The sequence below is a fragment of the Triticum urartu genome, chromosome 5A (genome assembly GCF_056163025.1).
Source record: "Triticum urartu cultivar PI428250 chromosome 5A, HENAU_Tu73, whole genome shotgun sequence".
Lineage (NCBI taxonomy): Eukaryota > Viridiplantae > Streptophyta > Magnoliopsida > Poales > Poaceae > Triticum > Triticum urartu.
Genome location: NC_141877.1, coordinates 556,391,730 through 556,410,264, shown reverse-complemented (window position 1 = coordinate 556,410,264; position 18,535 = coordinate 556,391,730). Strand labels below are relative to the sequence as shown.

Below are 18,535 nucleotides of genomic sequence, written 5' to 3'. Positions count from 1 at the left end.
ATAAACATCTATTTGACTTTTTCGTAAGGTTTTAAAAAGTCTATCTTAAATATCACCGCACTTATTCTTTTCCGGCGAATCTCATAGATGGTTTCATGTAGGATACTACTCCACAAATAATGTTTTTTTCTTGCATAACTATCATTGCGAGCACATGGTCAACCACCGCATTGAGCCTATTTGTAGTTACCTTAATGAAAAATTGAAGCTTACATTACGTACATAGATCCACATGTATTTGGTGGACACATACAACCTCCTTAGCCTTTGGTAACAAAATGATCTCATCAAAATTTAAACTTCCCCAAAAGTCACTCTTGAGCAAAAGCAAGAAGAGTGACGCCATGGGCAAGGTGTCTGTGATTGCTTGATGGATTGTTCTTTTCTTTCTGGGTTGTCGTATGTGATGTATTTGTTGATGTGTTTTGATGGTGGTTATTTTGGCATGTTGTAATTCATGGGCCTGAGGTTGTAGGCGTTTGCTCGTCTCATGGGGACGTGGGGTGGTGATGAAGATTCATGCTTTGGGAGTAGTCCACATGTGGCTATGTTGTAACGGTTTTTTTCTCGATTTTTCATCAATTAACTGAATAATTCTCTTCTTTTTAACTAATCAACAAGGCAAATGTTTGCCTCTGTTTCAAAAAACTGGAGTATTTGACACGCCACATGGGTACATATATATCTTCTCTATCTTTTCTTATCTTATTATTACTTAAAAAGAACGTAAGGTTTCCATTTCGCCTTTCTTCCCACCACTCCTTCGTCCAACCTTCCATATATATGATAATCGATCACCTTAATTTACTTACCTTCTGAGCCAATTTCACTTTAATTTACTTACCAAACTTTTAATCAAAATATAAGTTAGTTCACGGTCAGAATTTGATGAACATTTATTTACACAATCATATTATTATTGACAGGTAAATTACAAGCTAACGTATTAGAATATGTATATGTCGTTGCAACGCACGGGTATTGTTCTAGTTAGTAAAAAAGAACCAAACTGAAACCACAGCCCAAACATGAGAAAAATCTGTCAAGTGTCATCAAACTGAATATCCATATAACAAGTCTGTATTTTACTGTTGCTATATGTATTGTACCTTGAACTGCTGAACACTTGTACTAGCTCATGAACTCGTGGACGACACCATTCACCTCGATCATGCTACACCCGGGCACCTTGGCCACTCCCTCCTCCCGCATCTCCCCCCTGACACCCAAGCCCCGGCCTACCTCGCCGTCGCATGCAAGCACATTTGCCGCGAGCACGTACGCGCCGCTGTCCTGTGGGTCGCATTCCACGGCTCCACGCGCCGCGCGCGCCCCCGCCTCCGCGTCGCCGTGCAAGCGGCATCCGGAGAGCAGGGCGCCCCAAATGGCCGCGTCTGGCTTCATCGGCATTGCCCGGATGGTGTCCTCCGCCTCCCGGAGCCTTCCGGCCCGGGCGAGCGCGTCGACAAGGCAGCCATAGTGCTCGATTCCCGGTGTAACACCGTATTCCCTCGCCATTGACGCGAACAGAGCCTTCGCCTCGTCGGCCATGCCGGAATGGCCGTAGGCCATCAGCATCGCGATGAAGGTGACCTTGTCCGGTCGGAGACCGTAAGGTTCCAGCTCGGAGAACAAGGTGACCGCTTCCTGGCATTGCCCGTGCGCTGCCAGGCCAAGCATCATGGCGTTCCAGGACGACAGCTTGGCCATGCCCTGCGATCTCGTGGTGTCGAACACCTGGCGAGCCTTGTGTATTGAGCCACACTTGCAGTACATGTCCACGAGGGCGGTGACCACGAGCGCGTTCATGGCCACGTCGTGCTTGTCTATGTACGCGTGCACCCACGCGCCCTGCTCCAGCGCGCCGAGGCTTGCGCAGCAGCCGAGGACGCTGACGAGCACGTTGGCGTTCGGCTCCACGCCGTCCACCTGCATCGAGGAGAAGAGGTCGACGGCGTCTTGGAACCTCGCGGCGCGGGAGTACGCGCTAACCATGGCGCTCCACGTCGCCACGGTCCTGGCCGGCATGTCGGCGAACACCGCCCGCGCTTCGTCGACGCGCCCCGCCCTCGAGAGCGCCACGATAGCGCTGTTGCACGCCACAACGTCGAACTCTTGACACTGCCTGAAGAGCGCCAGAGCCTCGTCCGCGCGGCCGCATGACGCGTACATGGCGATCATGGAGTTGCGTGTATACGCGTCCCCGGCGAGGCCGAGCTTGAGCACCATGCCGTGGAGCGCCGCGCCGTCGTCGGCGCGGCCGAGGCGCGCGTATGCGGCGAACAGAGACGGGAACGTGCGCCGCTCCGGCGGCGTGGGCGACCGGAGCATGTCGAGAAACAGCGCCACGGCCGCGTCCGGACCGGGCCCGTCGGACAGCGCCCTTATGACGGTGTTCCACATGAAGGAGTTGGGCCTCGGGTGGTGCCTGACGATGCGCGCGGCGTAGGCAGCGTCGCGTCCTTCGCCGGCGCAGAAGGCGACGGCGCGGCTGGCGGCGATGGGGTCTTTGGCGAGGCCAGACTTGACGAGCGCGGCGTGGAGCTGGCGGAGGTGAGCCATGGTGGCGCATTGCGTGTGGAGGAGGGTGAGGGCCGGGTGTGAGGCAAGGAAGGCAGAGATGGATGGGGAGGAGGGCAGGAGAGGGGAGGTCGTGGAGGAGGAAGCGCTTGCGGGCGATGGCGCCATGGCCATCCTCTGTACTCTGGTAATTGCTCGGGTTCTTTCTGGCTTCGGATAAGGTCACCTCCTCACTTGTGGCCTATCTTGTGGTTGCTTACCAGCATTTGGCTGGGCCGAGTTAGGTTTGGGCTTTTTACTCAAAGCCTGGGCAGGCTCCAGTGTCAAGTCAAATGGTAGGTTGCATATTCTTCATGTTGTAATCAGACTCACAAAATAGCAAAAGTTCCACTCACAGCAACAAAAATACATCCATGATTTTTTGTCACAGTTCAAAAGTAAAAGAAATAAGCGTCAGTTTTCATTGTTCAACGTTGATTTCAGAATATCCAACAACATGATAACTAAGTGGAAATACAAGAGAGTTCATATAATTTCTCAGACTAGGACGACATTCTTGAGCTAAGATCTCATACTTCACCAACACCAGAGATAATGTAATGCACAGGAATGCAATAGACAGAAAGAACTTATTGAAGAACAAAGTCTTAAGTCAGTCCTCAGTGCTGCCTCCGTGTTCCACAGTACCCTTCTCATACCACTCCTTCAACAGAGGTTGTGAAGAAACTCTATGGGAAATGAATCGGTCCTGGCTGCTGCTTGCGTTCTTGGCATTTTGTCACAAAAACCAGCATTTGCATCTACGCAGATCCTGCGGACCTTCAAACCACCTATCCCAAGACTGGTAAGCAGCTCCGGTAGTTCTGCAGTAACAGAAAAACCAAGTCATTAGACTATGAGTGGACAAAAATGTTTAGGTAATCCCTTAGATAAAGTAATACTGTAGGATATTTTTGTGGTTACTTACACAGGAAGTAGAGGGTCTGCTTTGCTTTCAATTGTTACTACAAACCTAACAAAAGGTTCATAATGCAGTCAGTCCCCAGTCACCAATAATACACACTGTGGTTGCTTTTTAAGCAGTAACGCCAGACAGTAAAATGTGAATTGATCGAGTTTTTTCTGACACGTACTCTTGGAGTGCCGTTGACACCTTATCCATCTTATTGAGCTCTTCAAGTTCCTCCTGTATGAAGTCCAATTGAGAATATCAGCAGTTTGGCAGAAAAGGGAATACCCATGTCTTTTAAGAAAACAAACATCCTTAGCAGTTGTAAATTATTTCAAGAAAGTAAATTTTGCCACATCTACAGATAATTATGTCAAGGACAGATACCTATCTCATCAATAGCACCTCTATTATGAAATTCCAAATGAACTTAATTTTGAAACATGCGATTTCTTCCCTGCTATGCAATTAGCGTTCTCTGCTTGCACCCTGAAATGTGGCCCTAATGGAGAAGTTTGAGTGTACTGTTCAGAGTGAATTTACTAGTACTAGTGAAGCATCATCAGTTCTCACTTATTTGTACATAAAGACGGCTTTCGTTCATGTCCACCATTATCCAAGCTATTTTGGAACACAACCACGCAGCACCACAAAACAACGAGTTCATTGCCCTTCCTTGAGCACTGCATTTTGTTTTTTACATGCAGTCAGAACACACGTGCATTTTCATTGTAAAAAAAACTCAGAATGTTTTGATTTTTTTAATTATTTGTTTCAATTTTACTGTGCATGAAGGAGCATATGAGCCTGAGCTTCAACAAAAGTGAAAAATCATTGGTGCTTACTATCAAAATAGGTAATACAGCTTGCTTAACACCCTTAGGATCTAACAAGTGAGCTCAATAGTATTATTAATTATAGTTACTATTTTGTAAACTCTAAGTCTCTCATAAATCCTTGCTAGTTTTACTGACTAGGTGGTACGTACATGACTACTCACTTAAGTAAGGTATAAGTTAAACAGTAAAAAAGTGCAGAGGTCGATATGAGATCCAATGATCTGATGCTGACAGAAATGGTAAAAAAGGAAATTACATGTCTCTCTTCGGACCTTTAAAAATGGTAAGAAAATTCCCCGCCAGAATAGATAAATATTTGGATTGTCGTCAAACTGATTGCATATGTTAATTATTTTTATTTTTAACTATATTATAATAGGATGTCGACAGTAGAATTTACCACCAGATAAGAATTATGTTACTCCATCTTAATCAAGACTCAATACTCATATCGTTTTTCAAATTTGAACTTGCAAGAATACTCCACAAAAGAAAATCAATAGATTTAACAAAAGATGACAAAATAATTTTCTAGCATTCATCTAGCAATGCCATGGCCCTGGTCCTTGAATCTAGATTATCCAGAACCATATATATAGAAGACAATTGAATTTTATTCATGATGATATTCATCTGGCATCTGATTGTAAGAACTTCAATAAATGAGAAATTGGAGTGATAAAGAAAATTGATCATTAATTATAACTTGAAATTGCAAATACAAAACGTTGTAGTTATAATAATGAGCATAGTTTTGTAATTAACGAAATTGCTTGCAGTATAGAAACACAATTGATTATAACTTAAGCACATAACCAAATAACATGCAGTAATAGAAAATGTTTCTTTAGTTGTTCATAGAGCATGAAAATCTTCAGATTGCCAAAGCCCTCCTGTATAGCTATATCATGTTGTGCTAGGGTGACATCCCAATGTTCATTCTCTCTGCAACTGGCAAAGGTGTGAAAAATACTACTACCTCCGATCCATAGTAAGTTTCGGAGATTTGAACTAACCCCAATCCAAAACTGCTACACTTATTTTGGATAAGAGGGAGTGGTACAACTTTGGAATAATAACCAAAGGTAAATAAACCAAAACTATCCAAGTTAGACTTAACTTGTAAGAACTACCAAAAAAATATGAGTATTAGTTAGGCAGTTCCCTAGTTTATGGACCGCATACCAACTTGCCACCTAAAATAAGGAGCATTCAAACCGAAAACGCTTTGCTACAGTACTTGTTTTAGCTGTTCCACGAATAAAACCACGTTGATCCAGCACCGATTTCTCCTTCCAATGACTTCCAACGATTGGATCACGCACTGGCACGAACCAGTAGAAAACATGGCTCCCCATGCATCAGGTCCCCCGCAGGCCACACCAGCCGCGCCTCACCCCATGTGCATCATCACTTGTTAATTCCTCAGTGGTACGCTGCACAATCATTTGATGCAGCAGAAATTCGGTTTTGTTTTCTTCAGCAGAGAAACTGGAACGGATGTAGCCGGACAGATCTGTGCCTGTCAGAGAAAAGGCCAGGAAATACTGGTACGGAACTGAATATTTGCGCAAGAAATCCTGAAGCAGGTGTGCATGACCAAGGGGACACCGAATGTGGACATATGCCCTTTGACCGCCTTCTCCCCCACCCCCACCCCACCACCGGCGGCCCACCCCTACCCCATGGGACGCAAGGAAATGCAGACGGAGAAGATGGACGCGCGAGAACCTCGGAGGCCAGCCATGTCGAAGCTTTCGTGGTGCATGGTGAGGGTTGGGGATCGAAGAAGTTGCTACCCCCAAACTAGATTCTATGCTTCAGAACATGGGGCTGAAAAGCTAAAAGCTTCCGTGCCGCTTTTCTTCAGGAGAATTGCCGTTCTTAGCCCAACAATTTTCCAAACAAAGTCAAAGAAAACGCCCAAAGATTCAAGAAAGCAACCACTCTTTTCCCCTTGTATATCCGAGAGAAACTAACAATGGAAACAATATTCAGAGAGAAGGTAACAATGGAAACGAGGGTGACATGGGCGGACCTCGAGGAAGCGCGCTTCTTGCTCGAGCTTCTTGAGCTCGGCCTGGATCCGGTGCCGGCCCCGCATGTCCCCGGCTTCCCCTCCACCCCCGCCGACGTCGCCCGGAACCTGCATCGCCGCGAGAGGAGTGGCGCCGGCAGCGAGAGGACCTCCACTCCGCGCTGCTGGTCTGTCTGCTGGACGATGGCTCGGAGTATAGAGTAGTGGGTGGGGTGGGCAGACACGCGCAGCCAAGCGCAAACTGGCAGATGCGTGCGTGGGTTGGGCTGCACTGCGAGCGAAGCCAACCAAACCAAGAGGTGTCACGGAATGCGCGGACGGCGGAAAGGCTCTTTTTTCGTTTTCGAAAAGGTTTCCTTGCGACGACGACGGATGGACTGATAAAGGGCAGCGGTGGATGGCAAATTTTCCTGTTTTGACCCATTTCTCGAGGTTGAACGAGATCTGATCCTAGTTTGTAAAAATTTCGGGATCTGACCTTTTTGCTACCGTCAAGGTCCATGACGGTAGGGTGTGACAGCCCGGTAGGAAACACCCTATCGCCAAACAGGCAGGCGGTAAGCTGTACAACCCTACCGCCAAGGTGTCCGGCGATAGATGCAAGCACACACTATGTTTCATACTTCGAAAATTTTTGCGGTAGGACATGCAACCCTACCGCCACGGTCCTTGGCGGTAGCACAAGGATCAGATCCCGAAATTTTTGCAAAGTAGGGTCAGATCTTAATCAACTTTTAGAAAAAGGTCAAAATATAAAATTTAGCTGTGGTGGATCAATGTTTTGGCAGTCATATTGCGAAAAAGATTTGTGATTTTGTGAAAGAAGGGTTGGTTTTGGAGACGATTTTTGTGGAGTCCTATATAGCTCAAAAGTACCGGTATTGAAGTTACGGTTCCAAAAAACTATCTGTTTTCTACAATTCGTTGCAAAGTATCACATATTTGGTTTCTATTTTAAAAAACACTGGTGACCGAATCGTTACGCTTTAACAAGGTTAATGACAAATCGGGCATACGCGTCAGGTATGTCAGCACTCAGGTGTGGCCATTAGCGGCCGTCACCCTAGGCGGTCAAAAGGGCCTGAGCCCCTCTCTCTCGGCGTCGTCCACTCCCCTTGGTCGCTCACTCTCCTCTCTGTTCGTCTACTTAGCTCCACGTCGCCGATCAGTGAAGTGCTCGTCGTCGGTGAGCATTCTGTCACCCTGCATGGTCAAAAGGGCATGCGTCTCTCTCTCTCTCTCCCACTCCCGTCGACTGCTCGGTCTCCCTATCTCTCTGCTCAGCTTGACGTCGCCGCCAACCTCACTGCTTGTCGCCAGTGAGCCATGTCGTCATGGAAGGACGGGGAGGACAACACAGACGACAACCTAGACATGGGTTGTAGCATGGACATGGAGATGTGGGTAAGTCTTTTCCGTGCCTAGGATCTACAGTTTGGGGAATTTTTTGATTTGAGCTATGTTTGACACGGATTCGAAAGATTTTTTGACTCGTGTTGGTGCTAATGGTTGTAGGAGACCCCTGACACCATTCCTGACTCCTGAGCCAATCTTTCATTGTAATGTTGTAGATTCGTCACCACAAGTACATGTTGCACCAGCAAAGGCCCACCAAATATGTTGTCTTTGATTGAATTGACACTAGAAGGAGATTCCTTGAGACTTTTTTTGCAAGTGAGTTAGCGGTATATGAAGCTTTTGTGCAAAATATATTCAGATCTTGCTTTGTTTGCGAACCTCTACCCACTTAACTTATGAAGCATATATACCTAAAATAGCAATACAGTAGATGATGTGGTGATACTAGTGCATAGTGCAGAATATACTTTGTTTGTTGTTGCTTAATTGGTCACTGACCAATACTCAATACATTGTTGTACGCTAGTCAGTGACCATTCCTAGCAGTAATTAAATATTTCAAAATGAGGTAGTGGTTAGTGACTGGCTAATGAAATGGTCACTGATGTGTATTGTGTTTGTCAAATTGCCAATTGAGGCACCCTTTACGGCTTTACAATTAATAGTAGCTCATGAAATGGTCACTGGTCTGTATGTAGTTTGTCCGTGTGCACTATCATTTGATGTTAGAAAAGTAGTGAGCACTGTAGTAAATTAGTTATCTATGTCATAAATTCTTAAATAGTACGGAGGTAAATTGTGTTGTACTATCTACTTTGCTTTTGCAGGGAGGTGTAAACTATGGAGTAGTGGAGTGGGTTGCTGGGCCTTGGCCTGTCATACTGTATAAGTGCTTAACTAGGTTGTGGGACATGTTTCATGGTCAAAATGCTGACAGGGTGTTTGACAAGGAGGCTCATGACAGAGAGATCGCCAAGCTCAAGAAGGAGAATAATCAGCTCGACAATCAATACATCCAGCTTGTGGATGATGTTGCCAAGCTCTATGATTGGCAAGATGGTAGGCAAGGGCATGATATGAAGTACACTAGCCAGAAGGAAATGGATGATGCATTTTTGAAGAAGAGCTAGAGCAACATGCAAAGATGCAGGTATAGTTAGAGAAACTGAAGCTAGGCAGGGAGCAAAGGTGCATCCTTTAATCTCAAGCAAATATCATCCAGAACACCAGGAAGGCCATGGATGAGACCAAGGAGGACATGGATCTACTCAAAGAGGAGAAGAAATAGCTTGAGTATGACATTGCTGACCTGTTGAAAGAAGGGTTTGGGGGCAAGGAGAAGCTCCCGAAGATCAAGTCTCTATTAGACGAAGGAAGATCACATCTGGTGGTTAAGTAATATATTAGACCTATATAAATAATTTTCCTATGAACCTGAGGTTGAGAGGTGTATATTTGGGGTAGTATGATGTTAGAAGTGCTAAGTTATGCTATGATGTTAGAATTGCCAAGTTATCTATAATGAGTAGGTTGCTTTAGTTATGAACTGGTTGCTTAAGTTATGAACTGCATGTCTTAGGTTAAAATCATCTCTGAGTAATCAATTAAGACTGCCATGTATCATCTTTTGATGGGTTTTAGTCTAATCTTATGATGCGTAAGTTTAATCGATATGTATGGATATTGTTATCACATCCTGATGCTTTGTTTACTTAGAATGGCCACATAAATTGGCAAATGGGGCTTACAATGGGCCTTTTACTCTAAATGTACAAAACCCACCATGTCCCAACCTACCCTTTGTCAATATAACCCTCTCCCAAGCAGTTCATAGCCACAATCATATTTACCCTATCCACCACCGCACATCGCAAGAACCCTAGGAAGAGAGATGTATCCAAGACTGAGTGAGGTCACTGAAGAAGAGGAGGAGGTAGTGGAGGTGAGGGCTACCAGGGTGCGACAACATAGAGCACCGACGCGTATAGCTCAGAGGGAGAGGGCTCCTATGGCACCACCAGAGAGGCCTCAAAGGGCACCGACGGCAATCGGATACTCGTTCGAGTACATCCACCAACTATCCAACACAAGCTTTTAAATCTAGGTTGATATATCAGTTTTGGGTCTCTACTGATATAAACAAAAAATATCATTTTTTAAATATCATTTTCACACATAACATCTGATATAGACCTAAATATCGACCGATATGGTCGATATCTGACAAGATATTCCCACTAATATAGACCGAGTACATCGATGAACATAATTATTTATGACAAAGCACTAGAGAAAATACGTTGCAGGATTACGAATCAACAAACATGATAAGCCAAATACCACTCACATCCCATGTGAGAAAGAAACTCAAATCCACCTTGTTGTTTGCTACTGACAAGGGTCGAACACTAGGTGGGATAGTCTGACCTGATGTCTCACTTATGTTTTGCCCTCTGGATAGAGGTTAAATATTTTGGCTTATGTCAAACGTCCGACCTTATACGAAATTCTTTGTATATGCTCGGGCATGAGTGGGACACTGGACAGAGAGTCTGACTTGTGCCCGACTATCATAATGGGCATATTTTGGGGAACCTATAAATAAACCTCTTCTTACCTATGAGGAAGGGGACAATTACATTCCTCCTTCCACCATTGTTCTAATGCTTCAAAGCTTAAGGTCTCCCTCCCTAGCAGCCATCCATTTCACCCATACTTTCAGGGAGAGCAAGATGAGATCCTGGTCTACTAATTGACCAAAGCAAAACTTGTGTTCGTCGATTCCCCACGATATCCTTTGCGAATGTTTTTACTCAGGTTTGTGGGGTATCCTAGATGGACCGTGTTTTCCAGGAGCTTCCAAGTTGTGTGTGTTGGAGGTATTCGCTAGAGGCAATAATATTGTATTATTATATTTCCATGTTTATAATTAAGAGTTTATATTCTATGCTATAACTGCTATGATCCTGGAATATGCGATTCAATGAAAAACTCATATGCATGTGTGGAATGATAAATGGTAAAACCCGATTCTTAGCCTCGCCTCTAAGACTAGCTCAAGTATTATTTGTCATCATGTTTTCTGGATCTTATGATATCCTTAAGTGTAATGATAGTCCTGAAATAACTTTGAGAATGTGACGTTGGAAGAACGATCATATTGAATCGACCAAAACTTCTTCGTTATACTTTGAGATACAATCATCACAAGTTAATTGTTATAACACATAGAGTTGATGTATGCCTTAGTTCCTTAGACCATGAGAGTATCGTAGTCATTTATTACCATACCATGGACTTTGGGGTTGCTCAAACGTCATCTGTAACATGGTGATCATAATGAAAACTTACAGGTTCATTGGAAAGTTTGACGATGGAGAGATATTTTAGGTCCCTCTTGTTGTGAAGGCACCCATCACTGTCTGGCCAGACACAGGTGACTATGTCACAGGGATGTCAGAACGTGTCGATGAGAAAGAAGAACAAAACCGGTAACGAGGATACTGGTATTGTGAGCATGAGAATGACTCAAGAGGATACCGATATATCTCACCGCGGGTTATGTGAAGTATCACGAAGCAAAGGGAATATCACATGATAACCAAAGGTTAACTTGAGTGTTATTCATGTACTCATAGGATTCATATGGTTATCCTCGGTTCTGCTATTGATCATTGAACGAAAGGGGTTTTGTTCATGTCCATGTTTTACCGAACCTACAGGATCACAAGCTTAATGGAATCACGATCTGTTGAGTGTTAGTGGGGCAAGAGTTATGAGAAAATATTTATGAAATAGTTTCATTAATATTAGAAATATTTTTTAGAGGAACCGGAAGCATTCGGGGGTTACCGAAAGAGTTTTGGGGTTTATCAGGTAATACCGGGAATTGATTGATGTCTACTACACAACCTTCTTCTTGTAGACATTGTTGGGCCTCCAAGTGCAGAGGTTTGTAGGACAGTAGCAAATTTCCCTCAAGTGGATGACCTAAGGTTTATCAATCCGTGGGAGGCGTAGGATGAAGATGGTCTCTCTCAAACAACCCTGCAACCAAATAACAAAGAGTCTCTTGTGTCCCCAACACACCCAATACAATGGTAAATTGTATAGGTGCACTAGTTCGGCGAAGAGATGGTGATACAAGTGCAATATGGATGGTAGATATAGGTTTTTGTAATATGAAAATATAAAAACAGCAAGGTAACTAATGATAAAAGTGAACGAAAACGGTATTGCAATGCGTTGAAACAAGGCCTAGGGTTCATACTTTCACTAGTGCAAGTTCTCTCAACAATAATAACATAATTGGATCATATAAAAATCCCTCAACATGCAACAAAGAGTCACTCCAATGTCACTAATAGCGGAGAACAAACGAAGAGATTATTGTAGGGTACGAAACCACCTCAAAGTTATTCTTTCTGATCGATCTGTTAAAGAGTCCGTAGTAAAATAACACGAAGCTATTCTTTCCGTTCGATCTATCCTAGACTTCGTACTAGAATAACACCTTAAGACACAAATCAACCAAAACCCTAATGTCACCTAGATACTCCAATGTCACCTCGAGTATTCGTGGGTATGATTATACGATATGCATCACACAATCTCAGATTCATCTATTCAACCAACACAAAGAACTTCAAAGAGTGCCCCAACGTTTCTATTGGAGAGTCAAGATGAAAACGTGTGCCAACCCCTATGCATAAGTTCACGAGGTCACGGAACTCGCAAGTTGATCACCAAAACATATGTCAAGTGGATCACGTGAATATCCCATTGTCACCACAGATAAGCACATGCAAGACATACATCAAGTGTTCTCAAATCCTTAAAGACTCAATCCGATAAGATAACTTCAAAGGGAAAACTCGATCCATTACAAGATAGTAGAGGGGGAGAAACATCATAAGATGCAACTATAATAGAAAAGCTCGTGATACATCAAGATCGTGCCGAATCAAGAACACGAGAGAGAGAGAGAGAGAGATCAAACACATAGCTACCGGTACATACCCTCAGCCCCGAGGGTGAACTACTCCCTCCTCGTCATGGAGAGCGCTGGGATGATGAAGATGGCCACCGGTGAGGGATTCCCCCCTTCGGCTGGGTGCTGGAACAGGGTCCTGATTGGTTTTTGGTGGCTACAGAGGCTTGTGGCGGCGGAACTCCCAATCTAGGTTATTTTCTGGAAGTTTGGGGATATATAAGAGGTGTTGGCATCGGGAACAAGTCAGGGGGTCCACGAGGCGGCCACGAGACAGGGGGGCACGCCCCCACCCTCGTGGTGGCCTCGGGACTCTTCTGGTCCATCTCTGATGCTCTGTGGGCTTCTTCTGGTCCAAAAATGATCTCCATAAATTTTTAGGTCAATTGGACTCCGTTTGATATTCCTTTTCTGCTATACTCAAAAACAAGGAAAAAAACAGAAACTGGCACTGGGCTCTAGGTTAATAGGTTAGTCCCAAAAATCATATAAAATAGCATATAAATGCATATAAAACATCCAAGATTGATAATATAATAGCATGGAACAATAAAAAATTATAGATACGTTGGAGACGTATCATTGATATATAGGTGGAAAATGTTTTTGGAGATGTTAAAGTAGAAATGAATGGCTCTAATAATTATTATGAGGATTTTATAATTATTTAAATATCAATGGGCCAAAGAAAATACTAAAAAGGCCAAGTGCTGGAGAGTTATTGGGAACTAGGGCCCAATAACACTTGGGGCACCCCCTAGCTTGTTGGGACAGCTAGGGCAAGCCTAATTGGAGGGGAACTCCCCCTCCTCTTGGCCAACTAATGGGGGAGGTTGCCTTCTCCCTTGTGGTGCCTGATAACCTGTTGGGGAACGCAGTAATTTCAAAAAAAATCCTACGCACACGCAAGATCATGGTGACGCATAGCAATGAGAGGGGAGAGTGTTGTCCACGTACCCTCGTAGACCGTAAGCGGAAGCGTTATGACAACGCGGTTGATGTAGTCGTGTGTCTTCATGATCGACCGATCCTAGTACCAAAGTTACGGCGCCTCCGCGATCTGCACACGTTTGGCTCGGTGACGTCCCATGAACTCATGATCCAGCAGTGTGTCGAGGGAGAGCTTCGTCAGCACGACGGCGTGATGATGGTGATGATGATGCTACCGGAACAGGGGTTCACCTAAGCACCGCTACAATATGACCGAGGTGTATTATGGTGGAGGGGGGCACCGCACATGGCTAAAAGATCAATGATCAACTTGTGTGTCTATGGGGTGCCCCCTCCCCCGTATATAAAGGAGTGGAGGAGGGGGGAGGGCCGGCCCTCTATGGCGCGCCCTGGAGGAGTCCTACTCCCTCTGGGAGTAGGATTCCCCCCCCCCTTCCCTAGTTGGACTAGGAGAGAAGGAAGGGGGAGAGAGGGAGGAAGGAAAGGGGGGCGCTGCCCCCCTTCCTAGTCCAATTCGGACCAGAGCGGGAGGGGGCGCGCGGCCTGCCCTGGCTGCCTCTCTTTCTCTCTCCCTCCACTAAAGCCCATTAGGGCCCATATACTCCTCGGGGGGTTCCGGTAACTCCCCGGTACTCCGGTATATGCCCGAACTCACTCGGAACCTTTCTGATGTCCAAACATAGGCTTCCAATATATCGATCTTTATGTCTCAACCATTTCGAAACTCCTCTTCATGCCCGTGATCACATCCGGGACTCTGAACAACCTTTGGTTCATCAAAACACATAAACTCATAATACCGATTGTCACCGAACATTAAGCGTGTGGACCCTACGGGTTCGAGAACTATGTAGACATGACCGAGACATGTCTCCGGTCAATAACCAATACCGGAACCTGGATGTTCATATTGGCTCCCACATATTCTATGAAGATCTTTATTGGTCAAACCGCATAACGATATACGTTGTTCCCTTTGTCATCGGTATGTTACTTGCCCGAGATTTGATCATCGGTATCTCAATACCTAGTTCAATCTCATTACTGGCAAGTCTCTTTACTCCATCCGTAATGCTAAATCCCGTAACTAACTCATTAGCTACATTGCTTGCAAGGCTTATATTGATGTGCATTACCGAGAGGGCCCAGAGATACCTCTCCGACAATCAGAGTGACAAATCCTAATCTCGATCTATGCCAATTCAACAAACACCATCGGAGACACCTGTAGAGCACCTTTATAATCACCCAGTTACGTTGTGACGTTTGGTAGCACACAAAGTGTTCCTCGGTATTCAGGAGTTGCATGATCTCATAGTCATAGGAACATGTATAAGTTATGGAGAAAGCAATAGCAACAAACTAAACGATCATCGTGCTAAGCTAACGGATGGGTCAAGTCAATCACATCATTCTCTAATGATGTGATCCTCTTAATCAAATGACAACTCATGTCTATGGTTAGGAAACATAACCATCATTGATTCAACGAGCTAGTCATGTAGAGGCAAACTAGTGACACTCTGTTTGTCTATGTATTCACACATGTACTAAGTTTCCGGTTAATACAATTCTAGCATGAATAATAAACATTTATCATGATATAAGGAGATATAAATAACAACTTTATTATTGCCTATAGGGCATATTTCCTTCAGTCTCCCACTTGCACTAGAGTCAATAATCTAGATTACATTGTAGTGATTCTAACACCCATGGAGTCTTGGTACTGATCATGTTTTGCTCGTGAGAGAGGCTTAGTCAACGGGTCTGCAACATTCAGTTCCATATGTATCTTGCAAATCTCTATGTCTCCCTCCTTGACTTGATCACAGATGGAATTGAAGTGTCTCTTGATGTGCTTGGTTCTCTTGTGAAATCTGGATTCCTTTGCCAAGGCAATTGCACCAGTATTGTCACAAAAGATTTTCATTGGACCCGATGCACTAGGTATAGCACCTAGATCGATATGAAGTCCTTCATCCAAACTCCTTCATTTGCTGCTTCCGAAGCAGCTATGTATTCCGCTTCACACGTAGATCCCGCCATGATGCTCTGCTTGGAACTGCACCAACTGACAGCTCCACCATTTAATAAAAACACATATCCGGTTTGTGACTTAGAGTCATCCGGATCAGTGTCAAAGCTTGCATCGACGTAACCGTTTACGATGAGCTCTTTGTCACCTCCATATACGAGAAACTTATCCTTAGTCCTTTTCAAGTATTTCAGGATATTCTTGACCGCTGTCCAGTGATCTGCCACCTCTTGAGCACTGCATTAGTTTTCCCTTGAAGAGGAAAGGGTGATGCAGCAAAGTAGCGTAAGTATTTCCCTCAGTTTTTGAGAACCAAGGTATCAATCCAGTAGGAGACTACACGCAAGTCCCTCGTACCTGCACAAACAAATAAGAACCTCGCAACCAACGCGATAAAGGGGTTGTCAATCCCTTCACGGTCACTTACGAGAGTGAGAACTGATAGAGATAATAATAATAAGATAAATATTTTTGGTATTTTATGATATAGATTGAAAGTAAAGATTGCAAAATAAAATAGATTGGAAACTTATATGATAAAAGATAGACCCGGGGGCCATAGGTTTCACTAGTGGCTTCTATCAAGATAGCATAAGTATTACGGTGGGTGAACAAATTACTGTCGAGCAATTGATATAAAAGTGAATAATTATGAGAATATCTAGGCATGATCATGTATATAGGCATCACGTCCGCGACAAGTAGACCGAAACAATTCTGCATCTACTACTATTACTCCACACATCGACCGCTATGCAGCATGCATCTAGAGTATTAAGTTCAAGAACAGAGTAATGCATGAGGCAAGATGACATGATGTAGAGGGATAAACTCAAGCAATATGATATAAACCCCATCTTTTTATCCTCAATGGCAACAATACAATACGTGCCTTGCTTCCCCTGCTGTCACTGGGAAAGGACACCGCAAGATTGAACCCAAAGCTAAGCACTTCTCCCATTGCAAGAAAGATCAATCTAGTAGGCCAAACCAAACCGATAATTCGAAGAGACTTGCAAAGTTAATCAATCATACATAAAAGATTTCAGAGAAGAATCAAATATTGTTCATAGATAAACTTGACCATAAACCCACAATTCATCGGATCTCGACAAACACACCACAAAAAGAGTTACATCAAATAGATCTCCAAGAAGATCGAGAGAACATTGTATTGAGATCCAAAGAGAGAGAAGAAGCCATCTAGCTAATAACCATGGCCCCGAAGGTCTGTGGTAAACTACTCACACATCATCGGAGAGGCTATGGTGCTGATGTAGAAGCCCTCCGTGATCGATTCCCCCTCCGGTGGAGCTCTGGAAAAGGCCCCAAGATGGGATCTCTTGGGTACAGAAGGTTGTGTTGGGGAACGTAGCAGAAATTCAAAATTTTCCTACGTGTCACCAAGATCTATCTATGGAGAAACCAGCAACGAGGGGAAGGAGAGTGCATCTACATACCCTTGTAGATCGCTAAGCGGAAGCGTTCAAGTGAACGGGGTTGATGGAGTCGTACTCGTCGTGATCCAAATCACCGATGATCCTAGTGCCGAACGGACGGCACCTCCGTGTTCAACACACGTACAGCCCGACGACGTCTCCCATGCCTTGATCCAGCAAGGAGAGAGGGAGAGGTTGAGGAAGACTCCATCCAGCAGCAGCACGATGGCGTGGTGGTGGTGGAGGAGCGCGGGACTCCAGCAGGGCTTCGCCAAGCACCGCAAGAGACGAGGAGGGAGAGGGGTAGGGCTGCGCCAAGAAGGAGATTGAATCCATGTCTCTGGCAGCCCAAAACCTCAAGTATATATAGGGGGAGGGGAGGGGCTGCGCCCCCATCTAGGTTTCCACCCCTAGGGGTGGCGGCCAGCCCTAGATCCCATCTAGGGGGCGGCCAAGGGGGGGAGAGAGGGAGGCGCACCACTAGGTGGGCCTTAGGCCCATCTGAGCCTAGGGTTTGCCCCCTTCCACTCTCCCTTGCACCTTGGGCCTTGGTGGGGGGGGGGGCGCACCAGCCCACCTAGGGCTGGTCCCCTCCCACACTTGGCCCATGCAGCCCTCCGGGGCTGGTGGCCCCACTTGGTGGACCCCCGGGACCCTCACGGTGGTCCCGGTACGTTACCGATAAACCCCGAAACTTTTCTGGTGACCAAAACAGGACTTCCCATATATAAATCTTTACCTCCGGTCCATTCCGGAACTCCTCGTGACGTCCGGGATCTCATCCGGGACTCCGAACAACATTCGGTAACCACATACAAACTTCCTTTATAACCCTAGCATCATCGAACCTTAAGTGTGTAGACCCTACGGGTTCGGGAAACATGCAGACATGACCGAGACACCTCTCTGGTCAATAACCAACAGCGGGATCTGGATACCCATGTTGGCTCCCACATGTTCCACGATGATCTCATTGGATGAACCACGATGTCAAGGACTTAATTAATCCCGTATACAATTCCCTTTGTCTAGCGGTACGATACTTGCCCGAGATTTGATCGTCGGTATCCCGATACCTTGTTCAATCTCGTTACTGGCAAGTCTCTTTACTCGTTCCGTAACACATCATCCCGCGATCAACTCCTTGGTCACATTGTGCACATTATGATGATGTCCTACCGAGTGGGCCCAGAGATACCTCTCCGTTTACACGGAGTGACAAATCCCAGTCTCGATTCGTGCCAACCCAATAGACACTTTCGGAGATACCTGTAGTGTACCTTTATAGCCACCCAGTTACGTTGTGATGTTTGGCACACCCAAAGTATTCCTACGGTACCTGGGAGTTGCACAATCTCATGGTCTAAGGAAATGATACTTGACATTTAGAAAAGCTTTAGCATACGAACTAC

At 45.1% G+C, this 18,535-nt stretch overlaps 2 protein-coding genes across 2 annotated transcripts; both read right to left on the bottom strand.

The window, feature by feature from the left end:
- Nucleotides 1-1,029: 1,029 nt before the first annotated feature.
- LOC125528242 (pentatricopeptide repeat-containing protein At2g42920, chloroplastic-like) lies at nucleotides 1,030-2,725 on the bottom strand. Its single transcript, XM_087521711.1, has one exon. It carries the CDS (start codon nucleotides 2,692-2,694, stop codon nucleotides 1,132-1,134), a length of 1,563 nt encoding a protein of 520 aa, XP_087377837.1. The 5' UTR covers nucleotides 2,695-2,725; the 3' UTR covers nucleotides 1,030-1,131.
- Nucleotides 2,726-2,958: 233 nt separating this feature from the next.
- On the bottom strand, nucleotides 2,959-6,611 carry LOC125528243 (guanine nucleotide-binding protein subunit gamma 1). Its single transcript, XM_048692739.2, has 4 exons — nucleotides 6,347-6,611; nucleotides 3,654-3,706; nucleotides 3,488-3,532; nucleotides 2,959-3,383 (listed from the first exon to the last, which is right to left on the bottom strand). Exons 1-4 carry the CDS (start codon nucleotides 6,458-6,460, stop codon nucleotides 3,299-3,301), a joined length of 297 nt encoding a protein of 98 aa, XP_048548696.1. The 5' UTR covers nucleotides 6,461-6,611; the 3' UTR covers nucleotides 2,959-3,298.
- Between the last annotated feature and the right edge of the window lie 11,924 nt (nucleotides 6,612-18,535).